Below are 17,846 nucleotides of genomic sequence, written 5' to 3' on the forward strand. Positions count from 1 at the left end.
GGAATGAGGAGAGACTTTTTCCATTCTTCAGCGTCTTGCCTCTACTAACATCCCTCACCTGCATGATTATTTGCTGAACGTTTTCTTTCAATTGTCTGTTACCTGAGCCTTTTCCTAAGCACTCATAAGCTGTGAAGTCATGGGTTTAATGTGCAGGTTATACATTTTTTCCTAGAAACCTAACTTCTAAAAAAGGCACATACCACCTGGAACCATCTCATGGGACACCAGAGACTCAGCGGTGCAACCCTGAACAAACTGGAAAATTCATCAGCGAGTTCCCATAACCCGCAGCCCATCCCTCCCAGCCCATCCCTCCCTGCACATCACAAGAGTTTATGAGGCCCCCAAGGGTGCTGCATTCAAAATGCGAGAAAGAGACCCATGTGAGAATCCATCCAGAAATGTCTAGCTCAGATTTACTGCTTTTATTGCAACATTTCATAATAGGGAGAAGAGGTGCTACAAACTAAGGAAGACTAAAAATCACGTCCACCTCAAATTCCGTACTGTCACGAGCATGAGGTGTCACCGAACAGCAGACACGCACCGTGAGCCAGCCTGTGTGGGGACAGCCAGGTGGGCATGCCGGCCACAGCAGCTCCACTCCTGCTGCGTGCGCGGTCTCCAGCCGCCAGCCGCACACAGCCTCAGTTTTGTCACCTCCCTGAGGGACAACTGCCTGTCCTTCCTGGCTTGAGAAGGTGCTGTGTCCGCCCTGGCAGTCAGTCCTCAGAAGGCTGTTATCATCAGTGTCAACACTAAGAAATGTGCCATGTTCTTTTCCTGTGTCACTTCATTTCCGTGACACGGCAGTGAGCATTTCATCAGAATGAGTTTGGAACCGTACCCACAGGGCCTGCCCAGCCAGGCTGCCTGAAGACCCCCAGCGCCCCGCTTCCCCTACGCCAGCAGAGGCAAGGAAGGGACGCAACGCGGGGACACGTGTACCTGTCCACGAGCTCCTGCACCCCGTCTTTGTCGGGCACCAGGGACTGGTCCTGGTCGTCTGCTAGCGGGGTCCCCGCCTGGCGGTAAATACAGCGGACCATGTAGCGCACCTCAGACCAGCAGTTCTGCAGCTGCTGCGGCTCCCGCTCCACATCTGCCGAGGTCTCCCTGTGAGGTGGCACAAGAGGGCAGGCAGGTCAGGGGCAGTCGGCGCAGTGAGCCCTCCCCACCCCGCAGGCAGCGCAGGGCCCCAGCGGCCAGCACCTCTCCTCCCATCTGCTCTGCTGGCACTGCCGGAGGACTGACCGTTGCCGGCCCACACAGCCCCAGGGGCCCCTTGGCGGCTAGGCCCTGAGACCTTCGTCTCCAGGAGAGGTCAGGCCCTCCTTGCACGACAGCACTCGGGAATGCCGACGGCTGGGCTCCCTTGACCTTGGCCATCCAGGTGCCCATTAGGCAGCTCTCCCCCCACTAAGGCCCGGGGCCTCGCTCCTCTGTGCTGTCTTCGCAGCTGCGGTCACCACACCCTCAGCCCCAGTCGACTCCGACTTTGGGCTCTGATGACTGGGCTCTGGCCCCTCTTCCTTCCGAGGACGAGAACGCCGTTAGTCCTCAGGGCAGGGAGGACGGATGAGCCTCACTCACCTGGTTCTCCCTCTCATCACCAGACCACTGGCTCCCTCTCGGGAGCGGGTGGCATTTCTGAAAAGGCCCGCTTCCTATTCCAGCCCCAGCGCCCGGTGGGCTGGCCCGGAACCCACTCTCCCGTGGCGCCCACTGGTACCTGCGCTCGCTGCAGGCCTCGCAGGCACACGCCGCGTCCGAGGGCAGCGGCTGGGCACCCAAAGCTAGCCTCCCGCCGCCGGCTTCCACCTGGGACCCGCCAAGAGGAGCGTGGAGAAGAAAGTCTTGGCCCTGCTTGAAAGAGAATAGCACAGACTAGTTATGTTCAAATGCTCACACGAATTTCAGATAAATGCCTTTTAGAAAACATGTAAAACCGACACACTGAAAATATCTTAACTGACATTACACTGGAAACTTTTCCTCTTTGACACCCCAGAATTTTGTCTGGAACCCGTTATTTGTTTACCTCCTGACAGTTCTAGCATAACCCCATGAGGATATTCCACCGCAGTGACCCCCCCAGTGGCCACCTCCAGGAAGTGACACGGCCAGTCAGTGGAAACCTAGTGGCCACATCAAGCCCGGCGTCACGGGGCCGGAGCAGAGGCGTCCCTGACCCATGGAGTCCCAGGGCCGGTGCTCTTGCTCGGACGGGGAACGAGGACGCTCCGGGCCGCAGGCAGCAGCACCTGGAGGACGGTGGCAGTGACCACGCAGAGCTCGGAGGCCACCTCAGGCCCCAGCACAGACTGCTCTCCTCCTTCAGTTTCTCTTGTCTCAGAACAGAATCCCACTACCTGCCCAGCCGGTACCTTGTCCCTCCTGCCAGGGCCGGGGCTGGAGAGGGACCCTGTTATCCGGCAACGGGGCTCCAGTCTTAGAGCTGGAGGCCCCCACTGGTGAGAAAGGTGCGAGGTGCCTCCTGCAGGGCTCACTGACAGGGCCGCCAGCGCCCCCGACAGCCTGAGCGACGGGCCGTCATGGGAGACTCCTGAGGGCAATCGCACGTGCAGAGGACTGCACCGTCCCTTCTCCTGCCACCCTCTGTGGTGTCCACCTGTCGCCGAGCGGCCTGGGTCTCACGCCTAGGCTGGGTACTTGTCAGGTTTGGTCAGACACCTGTAGCTTCACCCCAGTTGACTACTGGACAAAAGCACAAGGACTGTCATGGGTCCCCTGGAGTTTGGGCACATGGACACCGATACGTGACTCTGAAAAGAAAAAGCCTGAGGGTGGGAGACTAGCCAGAACCTCCTCCGTGGGTGGCGGGGGTGGGAAGCCAAGTATCAGAGAGCTCTCTGAGGGCGGGGACTAGTGTCATCATGACAGGGGTTAGACCAGGGGGCAAGGCGGGTTTGGGGGTGTCACAGAGTCCCTAGCAGACAGCCCAGTGCAAAGTCCTGAGGTGACGTCGAGGAAAACCTAAAGCAAGAGACACCTACTATGGGCCACCTGTTTGGACCTCGGGACCTGGTCACCAGAGAACCTCGGAGAGCCTGGCACAAAACAGACACCCCAAGTCCTGCCTGGAGCTTCCTCTCTACCCGGGAAGAGCCAGGAAGGTACAAGGGAACAGGACGAGCCCCGGTGCCCTCCACCCCACAGCCTTCTCTGGGCGATTCCCGGCATCAGTCACGGAAGCTGGGAGGGAGCTGTGCACTAGAAGAGACGTTCGGGGTTTCTGCCGATGGGACCAGAATACCTGGAGATGAGACAATCCTACCAGCACAGAGGACAGGAACGGCGGGCGATGGGGTCTGACCGGTATGTGACGGAGGGGCAGCTCTGCAGGCAGCGGTGAGAGAACCAGGCTGAGCCCCAGCAGCTGCAGGTTGGGGGGCCTAAGGAAGGTGTGCCCTCCTCTCCTACGCAGACCCACCCACAAGCCACACGTGCTTCTCTGTCCACTGCTGCCAGCCCACACTGACCATGGCCACCTCTTGGCTGGCATCTTGGCAGCCTGTCCATCCACTGTGAAGGTCTGCTCAAGCAGCAGCCAGAGGCGGGTTCCGATGCAGGAGAGCATGGAGCCCCCAGGGACCTCCCACACTTAGAAACAAACTGAGCTTCCAAAGACCACTGGCTGCCCTGAGCACTGATTTACTAACTGTCTGGATGGCTCCAGACAGCACTGCCAGAACTCTCTCCCTGTCACGCCTCAGCAAACATCACTTCTGGGGAGGCGGCTGAGCCTGTGACCAACTTTCTGCCCAACGCCGCCTTCTCTGCCCGCTCTGTGCGGGAGGGGCAGCAGAGGGCGCTGGAGGGACACCGCGGGCGCAGCGCGGTCCTCCTTCCCCAGCGCCCCGCCCTCAGCTCCTCAGCACCCTCTCTGCTGCCCCAGGGTCCTAACCCCACCCTCTCCCAGGAGGGCCTCTGGCAGGTGTGTCCTCCTCGGGTCCTCTGCCCAGGCTCTACAGTAGGGGCTGTTTCCTAGACCCGCCAGGACTGTATTCCTTAGAGTTCCTTCCACAGATGGGGAGCTGACTGTTACTCCTTCATTATTATGTTCAAGTTCCCTGTTCAAGTCCCGACCTTGACCACCCCAATTAATCCCTTCCTCTCACAGCTGCTATCTGGGCGCCCAGTGCTCTCCTTCCGCCTGTCTTCATCACGGGATGGCCAGTCCCCCGAGAGCAGGACCCTTTCTGACTTGCTCAACACCAAGCACTAGGGCCAGGGATGCTGCCTGACACACAGGAGCCCCGGGAAGACTTGACAGCAACGCGAACCTGGACAGCAGCATTTCTGGGTGACAAGGAATGAAGTTAGGCCTTTTAAAATAGGGCACACGATGACTATACAGTAAATCCTTCAATGAGAAACAAATTAAATGTAAAGTAGAAAGAGACAGACATAAGAAACTTAAGAGCAAAAACTGGTAAAATAGAAAATGGAAAAATCGGTTCAACCAAAATGTGGTTTTTTGAAAAGATCACTAAACATGACATACCTCTAGCCAGGCTATCTGGGAAATAAGACAAATCGGTTGTTTGAAAAAAATCAAACAACAGATATATTCCCCAATCAGAGGGCGCTCAATCACTACAGAACTTATGGAAATTGAAAATACAGGAATATTCTGAACAACTTCATGCCCATCCATTTGACATGAAATGACAAATTTCCTTTTCCCCCCAATTTTTTAAACATAAAATTGACATGCATCACTGTATAAGTTTAAGGTGCACAGCATAATGACTTGACTTACATATATTGTGAAATAATTACATAAACGTCTTTAAAGACAAAAAATTAACAAAGTTCACTCATGAATAGATACCTTTTATCAAATAAAATGAACTCACTGATCAGGTAAAAATTAAATTGAACTCAAAATCTTCCTAATAAGGCAACAGCTTCACTAGGGAATTCTACCAAACATTTAAGGCAGAAAATAATCATACCAGTTCTACACAAACTTTTCCAGAAAAGTAGAGAATACTTCCTAATTCTGAGGTATTATCCTGACATCAAACTACACAAAGATATTGTTAGAAAAGAAACCTCTAGACTAATATCATCCATGAACACAGATGCAAGAATCCTAACAAAACATTACCAAATCCAACACAGCAACCTATAAAGAGGAGAATACATACATCATGACCAAGTGTGGATTATCCCAGGAAGCAAGGTTCTTTCAACATTTAAAAAATCACCATAATTAATTTTGTTAACTAAACGACAGCAACAAAACCTCTATGATCATCTCAATAGATGTGAAAAAAAAGAAGTTTGCGAAATTAAATATCCACTCATGATAAATCTCAGCAAACTAAAAACAGAAGTAAAGTTCTTCAACCAGATCTACAAAACCCTACAGCTAACACATACTTAACAGTAAAAGATTAACTGCTTTCCCCCCAAGACTGGAACAGGGAAGAAAGTCTCCTCACGCCGCTCCTGTTCACAAGGTTATACTGGAGATCCTAGTCAATGGAATAAGGCAAGAAAAAAATAAAAGACATACAGATCAGAAAGGAAGAAATACATTATTTGTAGATGATGTGATCATCTATGTGGAAAATCCTAAGCAATCTCCAAAAGACCACTAGAATTAATAAATGAGTTTTCACAGGACACAAGGTCAATTATACAAAAACAACTGTATTTCTATACACTAGCAATAAACAATTGGATATTGAAAAATTTTGAAGTACCATTTAAGATAGCACAAAAAATATGAAATACTTTGGAAATTTTTCAATACACTTTGTACAAAGCCTGTAGTTTAAAGACTACAATACTATTCTAAGAATAAATAGTCATACCATATTCATGGACTGGAATACTCAATATTAAGATGTCAATTTTCCCCAAACTGGTCTATAACTCAACACAATGCAGGTTACAATCTCAGCAGGCTTTTCTGTAGAAACTGGCCAGATGATTCTAAACTTTACATGGAATGCAAAGGACCTATTAGAACAGCCAAAACACTTTTGAAAAAATAACTACGTAATTTCAAGACTTACAATAAAAAGCTTCAGGAATTGAGGTAGTATGGTGCCGGCAAAAAGATGGGTATGGGGCTGGCCCAGTGGCTCAGACAGTTGGAGCTCTGTGCTCCTAACACCGAAGGCTGCCAGTTCGATTCCCACATGGGCCAGTGGGCTCTCAACCACAAGGTTGCCAGTTTGATTCCTCGACTCCCGCAAGGGATGTGGGCTCCGCCCTTTGCAACTAAGATTGAACACGGCACCTTGAGCTGAGCTGCCGCTGAGCTCCCGGATGGCTCAGTTTGTTGGAGCACATCCTCTCAACCACAGGGTTGCTGGTTCGACTCCCGCAAGGGATGGTGGGCTGCGCCCCCTGCAACTAGAAACGGCAACCGGACCTGGAGCTGAGCTGCACCCTCCACAACTAAGACTGAAAGGACAACAACTTGACCTGGAAAAAAGTCCTGAAAGTACATACTGTTCTCCAATAAAGTCCTGTTCCCCTTCCCCAATAATAAAAATCTTAAAAAAAACAACTATTGTGATAAAAAAAAAAAAAAAAAGGTGGATATGTATGTAGAGTGAAACAGAGTCCAGAAGCAGATCCATCCATACAGCATCAACTGATTTCTGACAAAGATGCCAAAGTAATTCGAGGAAAAATAACGTTTGCAACCAAGAGTTTTGGAAGAACGAGACACCTATATACAAAAACGGTGAACTTCAACTCTTACTTTACAAAAGATACAAAACTTCACTCAAAATGGATCACAGATCAAATGTATAAGCTTAAACCACACACATCTAGAAAATACCACAAGGGAAAATCTTTATAACCATGGGTAGCAAATGTTTCTTACATAGAACACCAAAGGCCCCAATCATTTAAATTGGTAAATTAGACTTGATCAAAACTTAAAACTTCTGCTCTTGGAAAAACAGTGTTACATAATGAAAAGACAACTCACACACACTGGGAGAAAATATTTGAGAAACATATCTGATCAGAGGTTTACATTCAGAATATATAAAGATCTCTCACAACTCAATAATAATAAGACAAACAACCCAATTAAAATTAGGCAAAAGATTTGAGCAGCCACTTCACCAAAAAGATACAAGTGGCAAATGCATACATACAAAGATGCCCAACAAGTGACTAAGAAACTCAAACTAAAACCATATGCGATAAGCACTACAAGCCACTGATATGGCTTTATTTAAGGACTATCAATATCCTGCCTTGGTGAGGATGGAGACCAACAGGAACTCTCATGGCTGGAACATGGCTGGAAAATAGTCTAAGCACCTTGAAAAAGAATAGCACAACAGTTCCCTATAATGTTAGGTATACACTTACCCTAGGACTTGAATTCCACTCCTAGGTACTTATCAAAGAGAAATGAATGATGTCCAGACTTGTACTGAAATGTAACTAGGTGCTTTAGTCGTAACAGTCCAAACCAGGAAACACAAATGTCCCTCTGTTGGTGATGGATAAGCAAATTGTGGTTCATCCGTACAGCGGAATATGACTCCGAAATAAAAAGGAATTAGCTACTGAGACACACAGCAATATGGATAAATCTCAGAAGTATTGTGTTAAATGAAAGAAACCAAAGACCACACTCAGATTACCTTTCTAGGAGGTGGACTCAAGCTTTGTCCTCCCAACCTGACAATTCTGGGCAGTAGTGACACACTACGTAAGCAGCCACTTCTATGAAGTCCATTGTAGAGCAATTGTATGTGTTTACATTATGAGCCAAGACCCAACAGGGCAAACATTCAAGCTAAGGCTGAATGCTGACGCAAACTCGGAAGTGGCTGGTGTAAACTGGGGCCATGTGCCTTATAGACACTATTAGAGAACCAGCTCCTTAGTGTAACATGCAAGACTCACATTTTAACCATGTATGTGAGAACACAGGCACCGTTGCTAATTTCCACAACCAAACAGAACCTTGAAAACACAGAAGCAGAAGGTTCATTTGCCAAACAGTCATCCTGTGACAGGATGCCTCAGGGCTACCCAGACCCCTTAAACAAAAAATAATTCTCCAAAAGTGCCATCTCCCACCCCCCACCCAAACTATTTTTGTTACTTAAACATACACAAACATAAAATACAATATAACTTAGGTTTTTTTAAACCTTTGTATAACTGTAAAAACCCAAGTTGGTCTACAACTTACATGCAAAAACCCCCTGAAAATCATTAAAATTCAAATCAACATTATTTTAAAGAGACTGCTGAACGTGTAACATACACCAAGAGGCTAAATTCAGCACAGGCCTCATTCTGACTACCAAGGGCAGGCTACTGAGTCAGGCCTGGGTCCCAAAGGCCTTTGCCAAACGTCCCAAGCAGCCCACTTCTCTGCCGCTCTGAGTTTCTCTCGCACAGAGCAGGCCAGGCCTTGGATGGCTCTTTTCTTGGCCTCAGCAGAGAATGTAAGAGTTACTAGGACAACCTCTGCTCCTTCCCCAGCAGCCTTAACAAGTAGCGCCCTAGGCCCCCCAGGTCAGAGAAGTCAGGGGCAAAGCCCTCCACCCCCATAATCAGAATACAAACAAAAACTGTTTGCTCTGTCAGAGAACTCGTGGAGCATGAGAACACATCCAGAGCTCCGCCCCAGGCGTGAGCTCCACTGTGCAGGCAGAGCACTGTCAACATTTTGAAGTCCCGACACATTCATTACCTTGGCAGGTTCATCAAAGGTAGCTTGCTCCTTCGCTCAAAAACCATCCCCACGTGCCGGCTCCGTGCCTGCTCTGTACAGATGCCCTGAGCTGGGCGAGACAGGAGCCAGGGCAAAGCGGTTGTGGCAGAAAGTCAGGGTTGGGTGGGTGCCAGCACCTGGAGGGGCCGCGGTGCAAGCCAGCAGGGGTGGGGTGGGTGAGCCGACTCTGCTCTCAGACGCCCCGGAGATGGGCCTGCACAGCCAGCCTGCGACTCACCGACCACCCTTCGTTGCTCTCCTTGCCCAGCGCCTGGACCCTGGCCGACAGACAGGTTGGGGCCACCGCACAAGGACATCTCCACCTTCGCCAGGGACCTCTGGCTGGCCAGCACCCCAGACGCCCTGCTAGCTCACTGTCCCCATTTCTCATGGAGACCATCTGAAACCTGACCACTCCTCTTCCATCCCAGACCTGCGAAATCCACTCTCCCGCTCAAAAACAATTTATAAAAAGATTTCTGGCAGCAATTTTCTCAACTACACTCCCAGCCCCGCCTACTTGCCTCCTATGCAGCCTTGCCTGTAAATCCTGTCTCAAAGGAGATTCTTCTAGAAAGAGATCCTGGCTCCTCTACCTTAGGTGGGAGCTATGAGCACCACCATTTGTCTACCTTACTCCTTCTTACCCCGCCTCCCAAAATTTCAAACTCTGCCTACCCAACGCCAAGTACCGGCAGGAGTGTGGTGACTGGAACGTAACATGCTGGGGGACACAGAGAGAACACTCCCTCGGGAAACTGGTATTCTGTCATCCATGTGAGTGTTTCATTTACCTATGAGCCAGCAACGCTACTGCACGCGCGGACACTGCACGCGCGGACACTGCACGCGCGGACACTGCACGCGCGGACACTGCACGCGCGGACACTGCACACGCGGACAGCGCACGCGCGGACACTGCACACGCGGACACTGCACACACAGACACTCCGTCATGGTCCAATTTACTGTCAACTTGACTGGGCTAAGGAAGGCCCAGGGAGCTGGGAGAACATTATTTTGGGGTGTGGCTGTGAGGTCATTTCTGGAAGAGGTTAGCACTGCCCTTCCCAATGAGGGGGGCCTCATCCATTCCACTGAAGGTCTGAATAGAACAAAGGCAGAAGAGTGACTTCACTCTCTCTGCTTGAGCCAAAACCTCCACCTTCTGCCCTCAGGCACCAGCACTTTGGTACGGGAGCTTTCACACCCAGACCACAACTGACACCACTGGCCGCTTGGTTTTCAGGCCTCTGCAATCAGACTGAACTACACCACCGGCTTCCAGGGCCTTCAGCTTGAAGCCGGAAGGTTGTGGGGCTTCTTGGCCTCCACAAACACATGAGCCAATCCCTATAATTAAGCTCCCCTCTCTCCTTTCCTCCTTCCCTCCCATCTACCCATCAATCATCCAACCACCCTCTACCCATCTACCCTTCTTCCATCATCCATCCATCACCCACCCACCCATCCATCACCTAGCCATTCTTCCATCCATCATCCATCCTTCCATCCATACCCACGCTTCCTTCCTTCCTTCCTGACATCCCTCCATCCTTCCAGCTATGCGTACATACATATTAGGACATCCCCCATTCTTTCTCTGGAGAATACACACCCTAGGAAAAGTCTTACAAATGAGTACCAGGATATGGGCTTGTAAATGCCCCCGACAGCACATTTTTATAATTGCTAAAATAGAAAACAACTGTATATCTTTCAATAAAATTATAGAATAAATAGTATAGTTAACATCCTGAATTACGTGTGAATTATGAATAAATTATGTTTGTGAAAATGAATAAACAGCAGCTACCCAGACAGCATGAGAAATCTTCTCAACAAAGAAAAGCAAGACAGAAGACGACACAAGCATGCACCATTTTCATAAAGATCAAAACAAAATTAATAATTTATTATTTAGAGATACACATAAGTGATAAAATGCTTAAGTGTTTTTTTTGTTTGTTTGTTTTTTTAGGGGAATGATAGACACAGAATTCAAGGACAGCGGTTACCTGAGAAGGGGAGGGGACGATGGGGAAGGGGGTGGGGCACACAGGCAGGTGCGCACTATTGGGAACAGCCTGATTTCTATGCTGGCAGGTGTTCATTTCATTATCCTTCATAACACGTGTACCAAACACATATTCTCATATATTTTCGCTATAGGTATATCTCGAATATTACACAGCACAGAATAAGATGTAAGTGGGGACCTTTCCCCAACCACCAGCTCGCTCTCTCAGTAGTAAACATCCCATGTCCCGCCTCCAGCTTCACATCCCTTTCCGATTGCTCCTCTCCTGCCCTCACAGTTAAGCACCTTAAAATCTGCACCTGAAATGGATATTCTCCGCTTCCTCACCAGTTACTCATCACACAGTGCAGTCTGGCTTCTTCCACCAACAGCATCTAGTCAAAAGTCAGATACAATCTCTTTGTTGCCACACAACACTTCCTCCCTTTCTTGATTACCTTCTAAAAACGTCTGTTCTGAAGACTGCTGGGAGCCAAGCCTCGGACCTCTCCTGCTCCTCCACGTCTTGGGTCTGTCAAGGCTGTCAGCTGACTATCCCCCACCCGGGCCCACGTCTCAGGCGATTCTGCAGGTGATGACCTTGAGACAGAGCAGGCTTGCTTTAGCTCACCGTAAGAGTGGCGGGTCCCCCACACTCAGGGGCCCTGAGCTGCGACAGAGATCCTGCGCCCACAGCACCTGTGGGCTTCTCTGCTTCACTGCTGTGGGGCTCAGGGGGGGCAAGGAGAGAGGACAAGCCCACGCGCGTGATGCCTGTGGACCGTGAGGGATGAAGTCCTTGGGCTCCGGCCCAGGAGTCCTGGGTCTTCTGTCAGCACCCATGAGATAGTAACAGAAACAACCCCATCCCAGACCCGTCAACTGCTGCCCACACCGTCCCTCAAAGGACGGCCTTCGCTCAGTGCTGCTTATTGCGCTCCTGTGTGATGTCTGCTTCTCTCTCACCCCACTGGAAACGCCAGGTGCTCTCCAGAACTGCCTCGTCAGTACCCCACTGCTCACTCTACCCACTGTCTCGGGGTGCACAGTGACCAAGGCCGAGAAGGGGAGCACAAGTCCCCCGTGTGGAGATTTCATGATGACGGCATGGTCACCCAGCAACACACAGGGCGTCTGAGACAGTGACTGTGACTTGAAATTGCAACTCTTGAAAAAACTTTGGGATTCCACCTGAGACGAGTGAGGTCAAAAGCCTATATGACTCACAGTCCAATTAACAAGTTACAAAGAAATCAGTACCATCCCTACCAATGAAGTTAGAGGAGGAAAAATGTAAAACATGCCATTTAAAACAGTATAATTAAAAGTCAAATACATCGGAGTAAATTTCCTGGGAAAAAAGATACAATGGCATTAACACAGAACAATATGAAACACTTATAAACGGAGAAAAATTCCATACTCATGGGATTAGAAGACTCAGTATTATTGGGTTGGTGCAAAAGTAACTGCAGTTTAAAAGGTTAAAAACAATGGCAAAAGCCGCAATTACTTTTGCACCAACCTAATAGAAAGAAGTCAATTCTCCTACTGACTTAGAGTCAATGTCGTCAGATCTCAAGGGTGTGTGTGTGTGTGTGTGTGTGTGTGTGTGTGTGTGTGTGAAATGACAAGGAGATGTTCAATTATTCAGAAAAGAACCAAGAAGAACCAGAACAGTTTTGAAGAGCACACGAGGACGTTCTCTCTGAACAGGATGTTACGAAGCTACAATCATTTCGACAATGGGCTTCGGGCAGGACAAACAGCCCGACAGAGCAGAAATACATCCACACACATATGGACCTTGATTTGTAACAAAGGTGCTGCTGAAGGGTAGGAGCAGCCGTTTCAATAAAAGCTGCTGTGAAACTGGACCTCCACACAGAAATAAATGAAACTTGACCTTTACTTCCACCATATAAAAACTGTGATTTGCATTCCAGGCAGGTTGTAGGTCTAAACAGGAAGGCAGACCAGTAACTGTGCAGAGCTGTGTGCTCAGCAGCCCCATGTGTGGCTCCTGAGTACCTGACATGTGAGTCCCCTAAGTGACCTGGGCACTACGTGTGAAACACACCAGGATTCTGACCCTTAGTACGAGAACACAGAAAATACCTTATTACTATTTTTACATTTGAGCACAGGCTGAAGACAGCTTGGATAGACTGAGGTAAAAAACATAATATCCCTTGTTTCTTTTTGTTTTTTGACATGTGCTACTAAAAGTTTTAAGTTATCTATATGGCTCACGTGTCATTCACCTATTTCTTTGGACTGCTGATAGAAGCAATTACATACCCAAAATATGTTTATGACTTCATAAGGAAAACACACTAATAAACAGGACTAAAGACAGCAGTAACTACAAAGGAAAACACTGAGAAGTCTGGCTAGATTAAAACTAAACTTGCGTTCATCAAAAGACACTACAAACATAGTGAAAAGGGAAGCAAAAGAGAGGCGGTGGTATCTGCAATGCACGCACCTGATGGTTCGGCGCTGAGCCGCGTCAAGAGCCCCACTCGTCAGAAGAACAAGACAAATAACCAGCAGAACTGTGGTTCTGTGTGGCCATGGACGCCGGGAGTCCTGACAGCCTCGGCAGCAGGTCCCCGAGTCCAAACCACTTCCATGTTAACACTAACATGTTCTCTGCCCTTTTCACTGTGTCGACATTTGCACCGACGGTGCAAAAAGCAGTGGTGGGTGAACGTGCCGGCACCTTGGGAAAAGCGCAGCGAAGTGTCCTGGGGGCCGCTGCACCCTCCCCAGCACACACTCAGGAATGTCGCCCTTAGGCAGTAAAATCATTCACGTTCAATCGCAGCCCTTAAGCACGTCTTCTGGATTTTCTCTGTGCTGACACACAGTCTGCAGAAAGCATCTCTGCAGAGACTGTCCCCGAGGAAAGCGCGGGCGCCGAGTGCCGAATGAGTCACTCGCCCATGAAACATCACCAGCATGAAAGAACATCTGACGGACCAGATGAGGTTATTCAGACTTGGAATGAAAAACCAATGAAATGAGCCTGTCACTTCAAGGAACAGCTGTCACTATCTGTGGGCCATCATCAAATCTGAGCTTTCAAGCAAAACTTAGAAGTTTGGAAAACGTATCCATCACTGTGGGCTCCACAGCTTCTCCACATTCAAGACTTTTCTGATGAGACTGGTGGTGGTCCTAACAAATACCAATTCAGAACACTCAAAAATGAGAGGTGTCAGCGTCTAGAAGACCTGCCTAACTCGGGAAACCACTATTTCACAAATGATGGCAGTCACTTAATGCTATCAAGTCCCTCGGCCTCAGCGTCCCTTTCCCGTGTGTATCTAGCACGGAGCGTGTGAGTGTCTGCTCCAAGCGCACCATTCCTAACGGCAGACGGGCAAATGGCTACGATGAATCCATTCAGAAAGGCGAGCAGATACAGTGATGAGAATGAAGAAACCACAATACTTATGAATCTCAAACATAACACTGAACAAAATAAATCAGGCCAAATGATACGTACGGCTCTGATATTTTTACAAAGTCCGAACCACCAGGGCAACCAAATGACAGTGTTTAGGGCTGGAGGTGTAGAGCTCTCACACGAAGACAGGAGAGCAAGCGGAGCGTCAGGAAGAGGGCCAACTCTGGGGAGGGGGGCAGGACTGGGAGGGGCGTGAGAGGGGGCAACGCTGGACTCGTGACCTATGGGAGCAAAAATAAACCCAAACGGACCAGCAAGCCCAGTCAGTGACAAGGGTCAATTTGAACTATATGAAAAAGTAACTCTCCAACGAGGCCACATAAGCCTGTCTCGCCGCGGACTGCACACGACCACCTAACACCCAGGCCACACCCAGAGACTGAAAAGAGGATATGAAAAGGAGAGGGAGAAGGCCCGTGTGCCATGCAAACAGCAAACAAACAGCCCTTAGGAGAAAGGGGCCACCACAGATGATTTCGGTGCAAAAAAGGAACACAGTGCACCAAGATTTAATCATTTCAACCTGCACTCACCCAGCACAGCCCTAAAACATGTAAAGCAAAAAATGGAAATATTTACAAAGAAAAAAGGATAAATGAGACATGCACAGATCTTAACTGATCTTACTCAGGAATTGATAGATTAAGCACACAAGACATTAGTAAGAACATGGAAGAATTTAAGAGCACAATTAACGAATGAATATCTACACCCTGAGAAGACATTTGCAGGCACACACAGAACGTTTAGAAAAATGTAACTGTGTATTAGTATAAGTGACTGCAGACCGCCACCTCCAACTACACCAGCATTAAATTTAAAGTCAGTGTGATTCAAGGTAATCCAAGAGATACAAATTTGAATAGTTACAAATACTTCTAAACAATTCATGGCTGAAAACAGAAATATTGAAAATTGGATAATACTTAAAACGGAGCCAATACAACGAACATTCCAAAATCCAGAGCAGCACTTCAAGGCTCCCAGCACATATCAGAGAAGAAAAACTGAGGAGAACCAGAGAAAGAAGAAAACCTAGTGTTTGTGGCCCGATCAGCAGGCCTGTGTGAGGCAGGCCCAGCGGTTCCTTGCAGGCTGCCTGGCATCAGCGCGTGGCACAGGGCTGCCCCCCCCACCCCAAGCAGGCAGGCTGAGCAAGGCTCAGGTTCCCACAGGTCTCCAGGTGAGACCAGCAGTGAGTCCAGCTCCCCGAAGCGGCTGGCACCCAACCTCAGGCTCCCCCACACCTGTCAGCAGCCCTCAGGAGAGGCCTAGAAACTGGAGCACGTGCCCAGAGCATGCCCACCAACGCGCAGCCACCTCACGTGGCATCCCTGCCCCTCTGCAAGAACAAGAAACTGGGAGAACCACACGGCTCTACTTATGGACACTGGCGTCTGCCGTCACCACCTTCAATACACAGAACTGAGTTTGTCCAGAGGAACAGACGGGGATGTGGCCACAGTGGACGCCTCAGCCTCTGGGGAGATGAAGAGGGTGGTGAGGAGTGAGTGGGACAGGGACACTGCACTGCTCTCGTTTGTGCCGTTCAGCTTTGTCACAGGGACCACAGCACTAACAAGTATGGACCACACAAACACAACACAGCAGCAATTAATGACACAAAGTGAAGAGAGACACACTTTAAAAATTAAAAAGCTCTTCTTTGAGAAGACAACATGGACAGACTTCTAGCAAGACTGGTTTAAGAAAAGGACAACAGCACAAACTGAAGAGTAAGAAGAGCTGCATCTGCAGATACGGAACTGAAAGGAGACCACCGACACACAACTGCATACAGTAACCGACAACTTCTACGAATGCAGTTTACCAAAACTAACTTGAAAAGAAATGGAAAACCTCTTCCTCATGAAATAAATGCGACCAGAAGTTTAAAATTCACCCAGAGACACATGTACGGCTGTGAAGGGAGGGATGGTGACAGGGGAAGGGAGGACGAGGTGAAAGGCGGGCTACCTAAAAAATGGACATTCTAGAGCCTCTGCATTCTCCTGCGCAGGAGCCAGGACAGAAGGAAAGATTTGGGACGCATCAGAGGAAATAAACAACCAAAGGAACCAAGCTGTGGAGAGGACGACGGGACGGGCACCTGAAAGCCCAGTGGATGGGGCTCCCTGGGCCCGTGTTAAGAGGTGAGCAAGGGCCCGAGAGTCCGCTTGGAGCCTCCCTGAAGTGTGTGTGTGTGTGGGGGGGGAGAGGCCGAGGCGAGAGAAGGAAAGGTTTGCACCATCTTGGGGTGTGGTCACACAGCCAGAGCCACAGTCCACATCTGGAAACAACCCACGTCCATCAATGGTGAGGGAGAAAAACCTTGGTGCGTGTCTACAATGTACTCAGCAAAAATCAGCAACAGACCACTGACACATGGTTCTAAAAGGCATGACGGGAATCAGGTCAGTGTTACAAGGCAGCCTGTGCAGTAGTGGGGGTCACACAGCTGTACAAACCTGTCAGAGCTCGGTGAACACACACGTTCAAAGGGTGGACTTTGCCACATGTAAATCACAGTTCACTTTTTTTAAAGGCCAGTGATTTTAACCAGCTCGAACAAAGGAGGCCAACTTTATATAAGTAGCAGAACACGGGCCAACAGGACACCTCTGTGGTCCCCAGGGTCACTTTTTTGGATGAGGAGAGCAAGCCACATCTGATAATCCATTCTCCAGGACAAACTGGGAGTCAGGAAGTGAGAGTCCCCCAGGGAAATCACAGGTATTGCACTTGCCTCCAAAACCAGAACAAACACGGCAATCCGTTCCCAAAGGCACAGTCAGACTAAACCAATCCTACATAGCCTTCCATTAAAAGATGGGGAAAAGGCCAGATACTGTGAGCGGACACAGAAAGGAAACAAAGTAAAATGTTAAGACTGATTATGCCGTCTTCTTAATCCCTAATGAGTGCATTCCACAGTCTATTCATTTCTTTCTTCATTCACTATTTATTCGTTAACTCACTATTTGGGGCACCTCAAATACGCCAGGCTAGGCACTGTTCTCGGTAAGGAGATGCTACACAAAACAGCTGCCCTTATGGAGTGTATAATCCAGCGAAGAAGAAACACAGACAAAACAAACGCACAGGACGTTAAGAAGAAGCACGGAGCAGGAGGACGCAGGCAGCAGAGGGGCACGTGGGAGGAGGGTGCGGAGGGATCCATCTCGAGCCTGAGGTTTAGCTACTTCAGCACTGCTCCAGACACTGCACGTTGAGTTGGGGTGCTGCCTTGAAGGAAGCCCTGAGACAGAAGTCACTGGCTTAGTGGCAGGCTGCGAGGAGACCGAGACCACCAGAAAGCCCAGGAAGACTCACGTGGCGCAGAGCATCTCGCTCGCCCGGCCTTCCCAGGGGCTGGCCTGGGAAGCAATCCCAGGTCAGAAAACGCGCAACAGCTACTTGCAGGCAGAGATAAAGGGACAGAGAAGCCCTAGGACACGGGGCCTCAAATGGCTGCACAAGCCAACTCCTTTCAGAAGCTGAAGAGCAGACTGGAAAGCCCTTTCAGAAGCAGGGCCCACTAAGCCCAGGGCAAGCATCACACTGAGGGTGCGGCCTTCCCACACAGGCCTGGGCCCCAAGAACCCCTC

General features: G+C 49.3%; 1 protein-coding gene across 2 annotated transcripts in view; it reads right to left on the reverse strand.

The window, feature by feature from the left end:
* The window catches only part of FAM193A (family with sequence similarity 193 member A), a 113,243-nt gene that overhangs the window by 55,297 nt on the left and 40,100 nt on the right, over positions 1-17,846 (reverse strand). The window contains exons 3-4 of one of the 2 annotated variants that reach the window (XM_074320354.2): positions 1,736-1,866; positions 952-1,119 (exon numbers count right to left, since the gene is read on the reverse strand). In XM_074320354.2, the coding sequence (XP_074176455.2) occupies positions 952-1,119; positions 1,736-1,866 (299 nt within the window). Of the gene's footprint in view, positions 1-951; positions 1,120-1,735; positions 1,870-17,846 lie in introns of both variants that reach the window. The other variant, XM_074320347.2, reaches the window with a different exon arrangement.

The sequence above is a fragment of the Rhinolophus sinicus genome, chromosome 1, assembly GCF_057876585.1.
Source record: "Rhinolophus sinicus isolate RSI-liver-muscle chromosome 1, RSI-T2T, whole genome shotgun sequence".
NCBI lineage: Eukaryota > Metazoa > Chordata > Mammalia > Chiroptera > Rhinolophidae > Rhinolophus > Rhinolophus sinicus.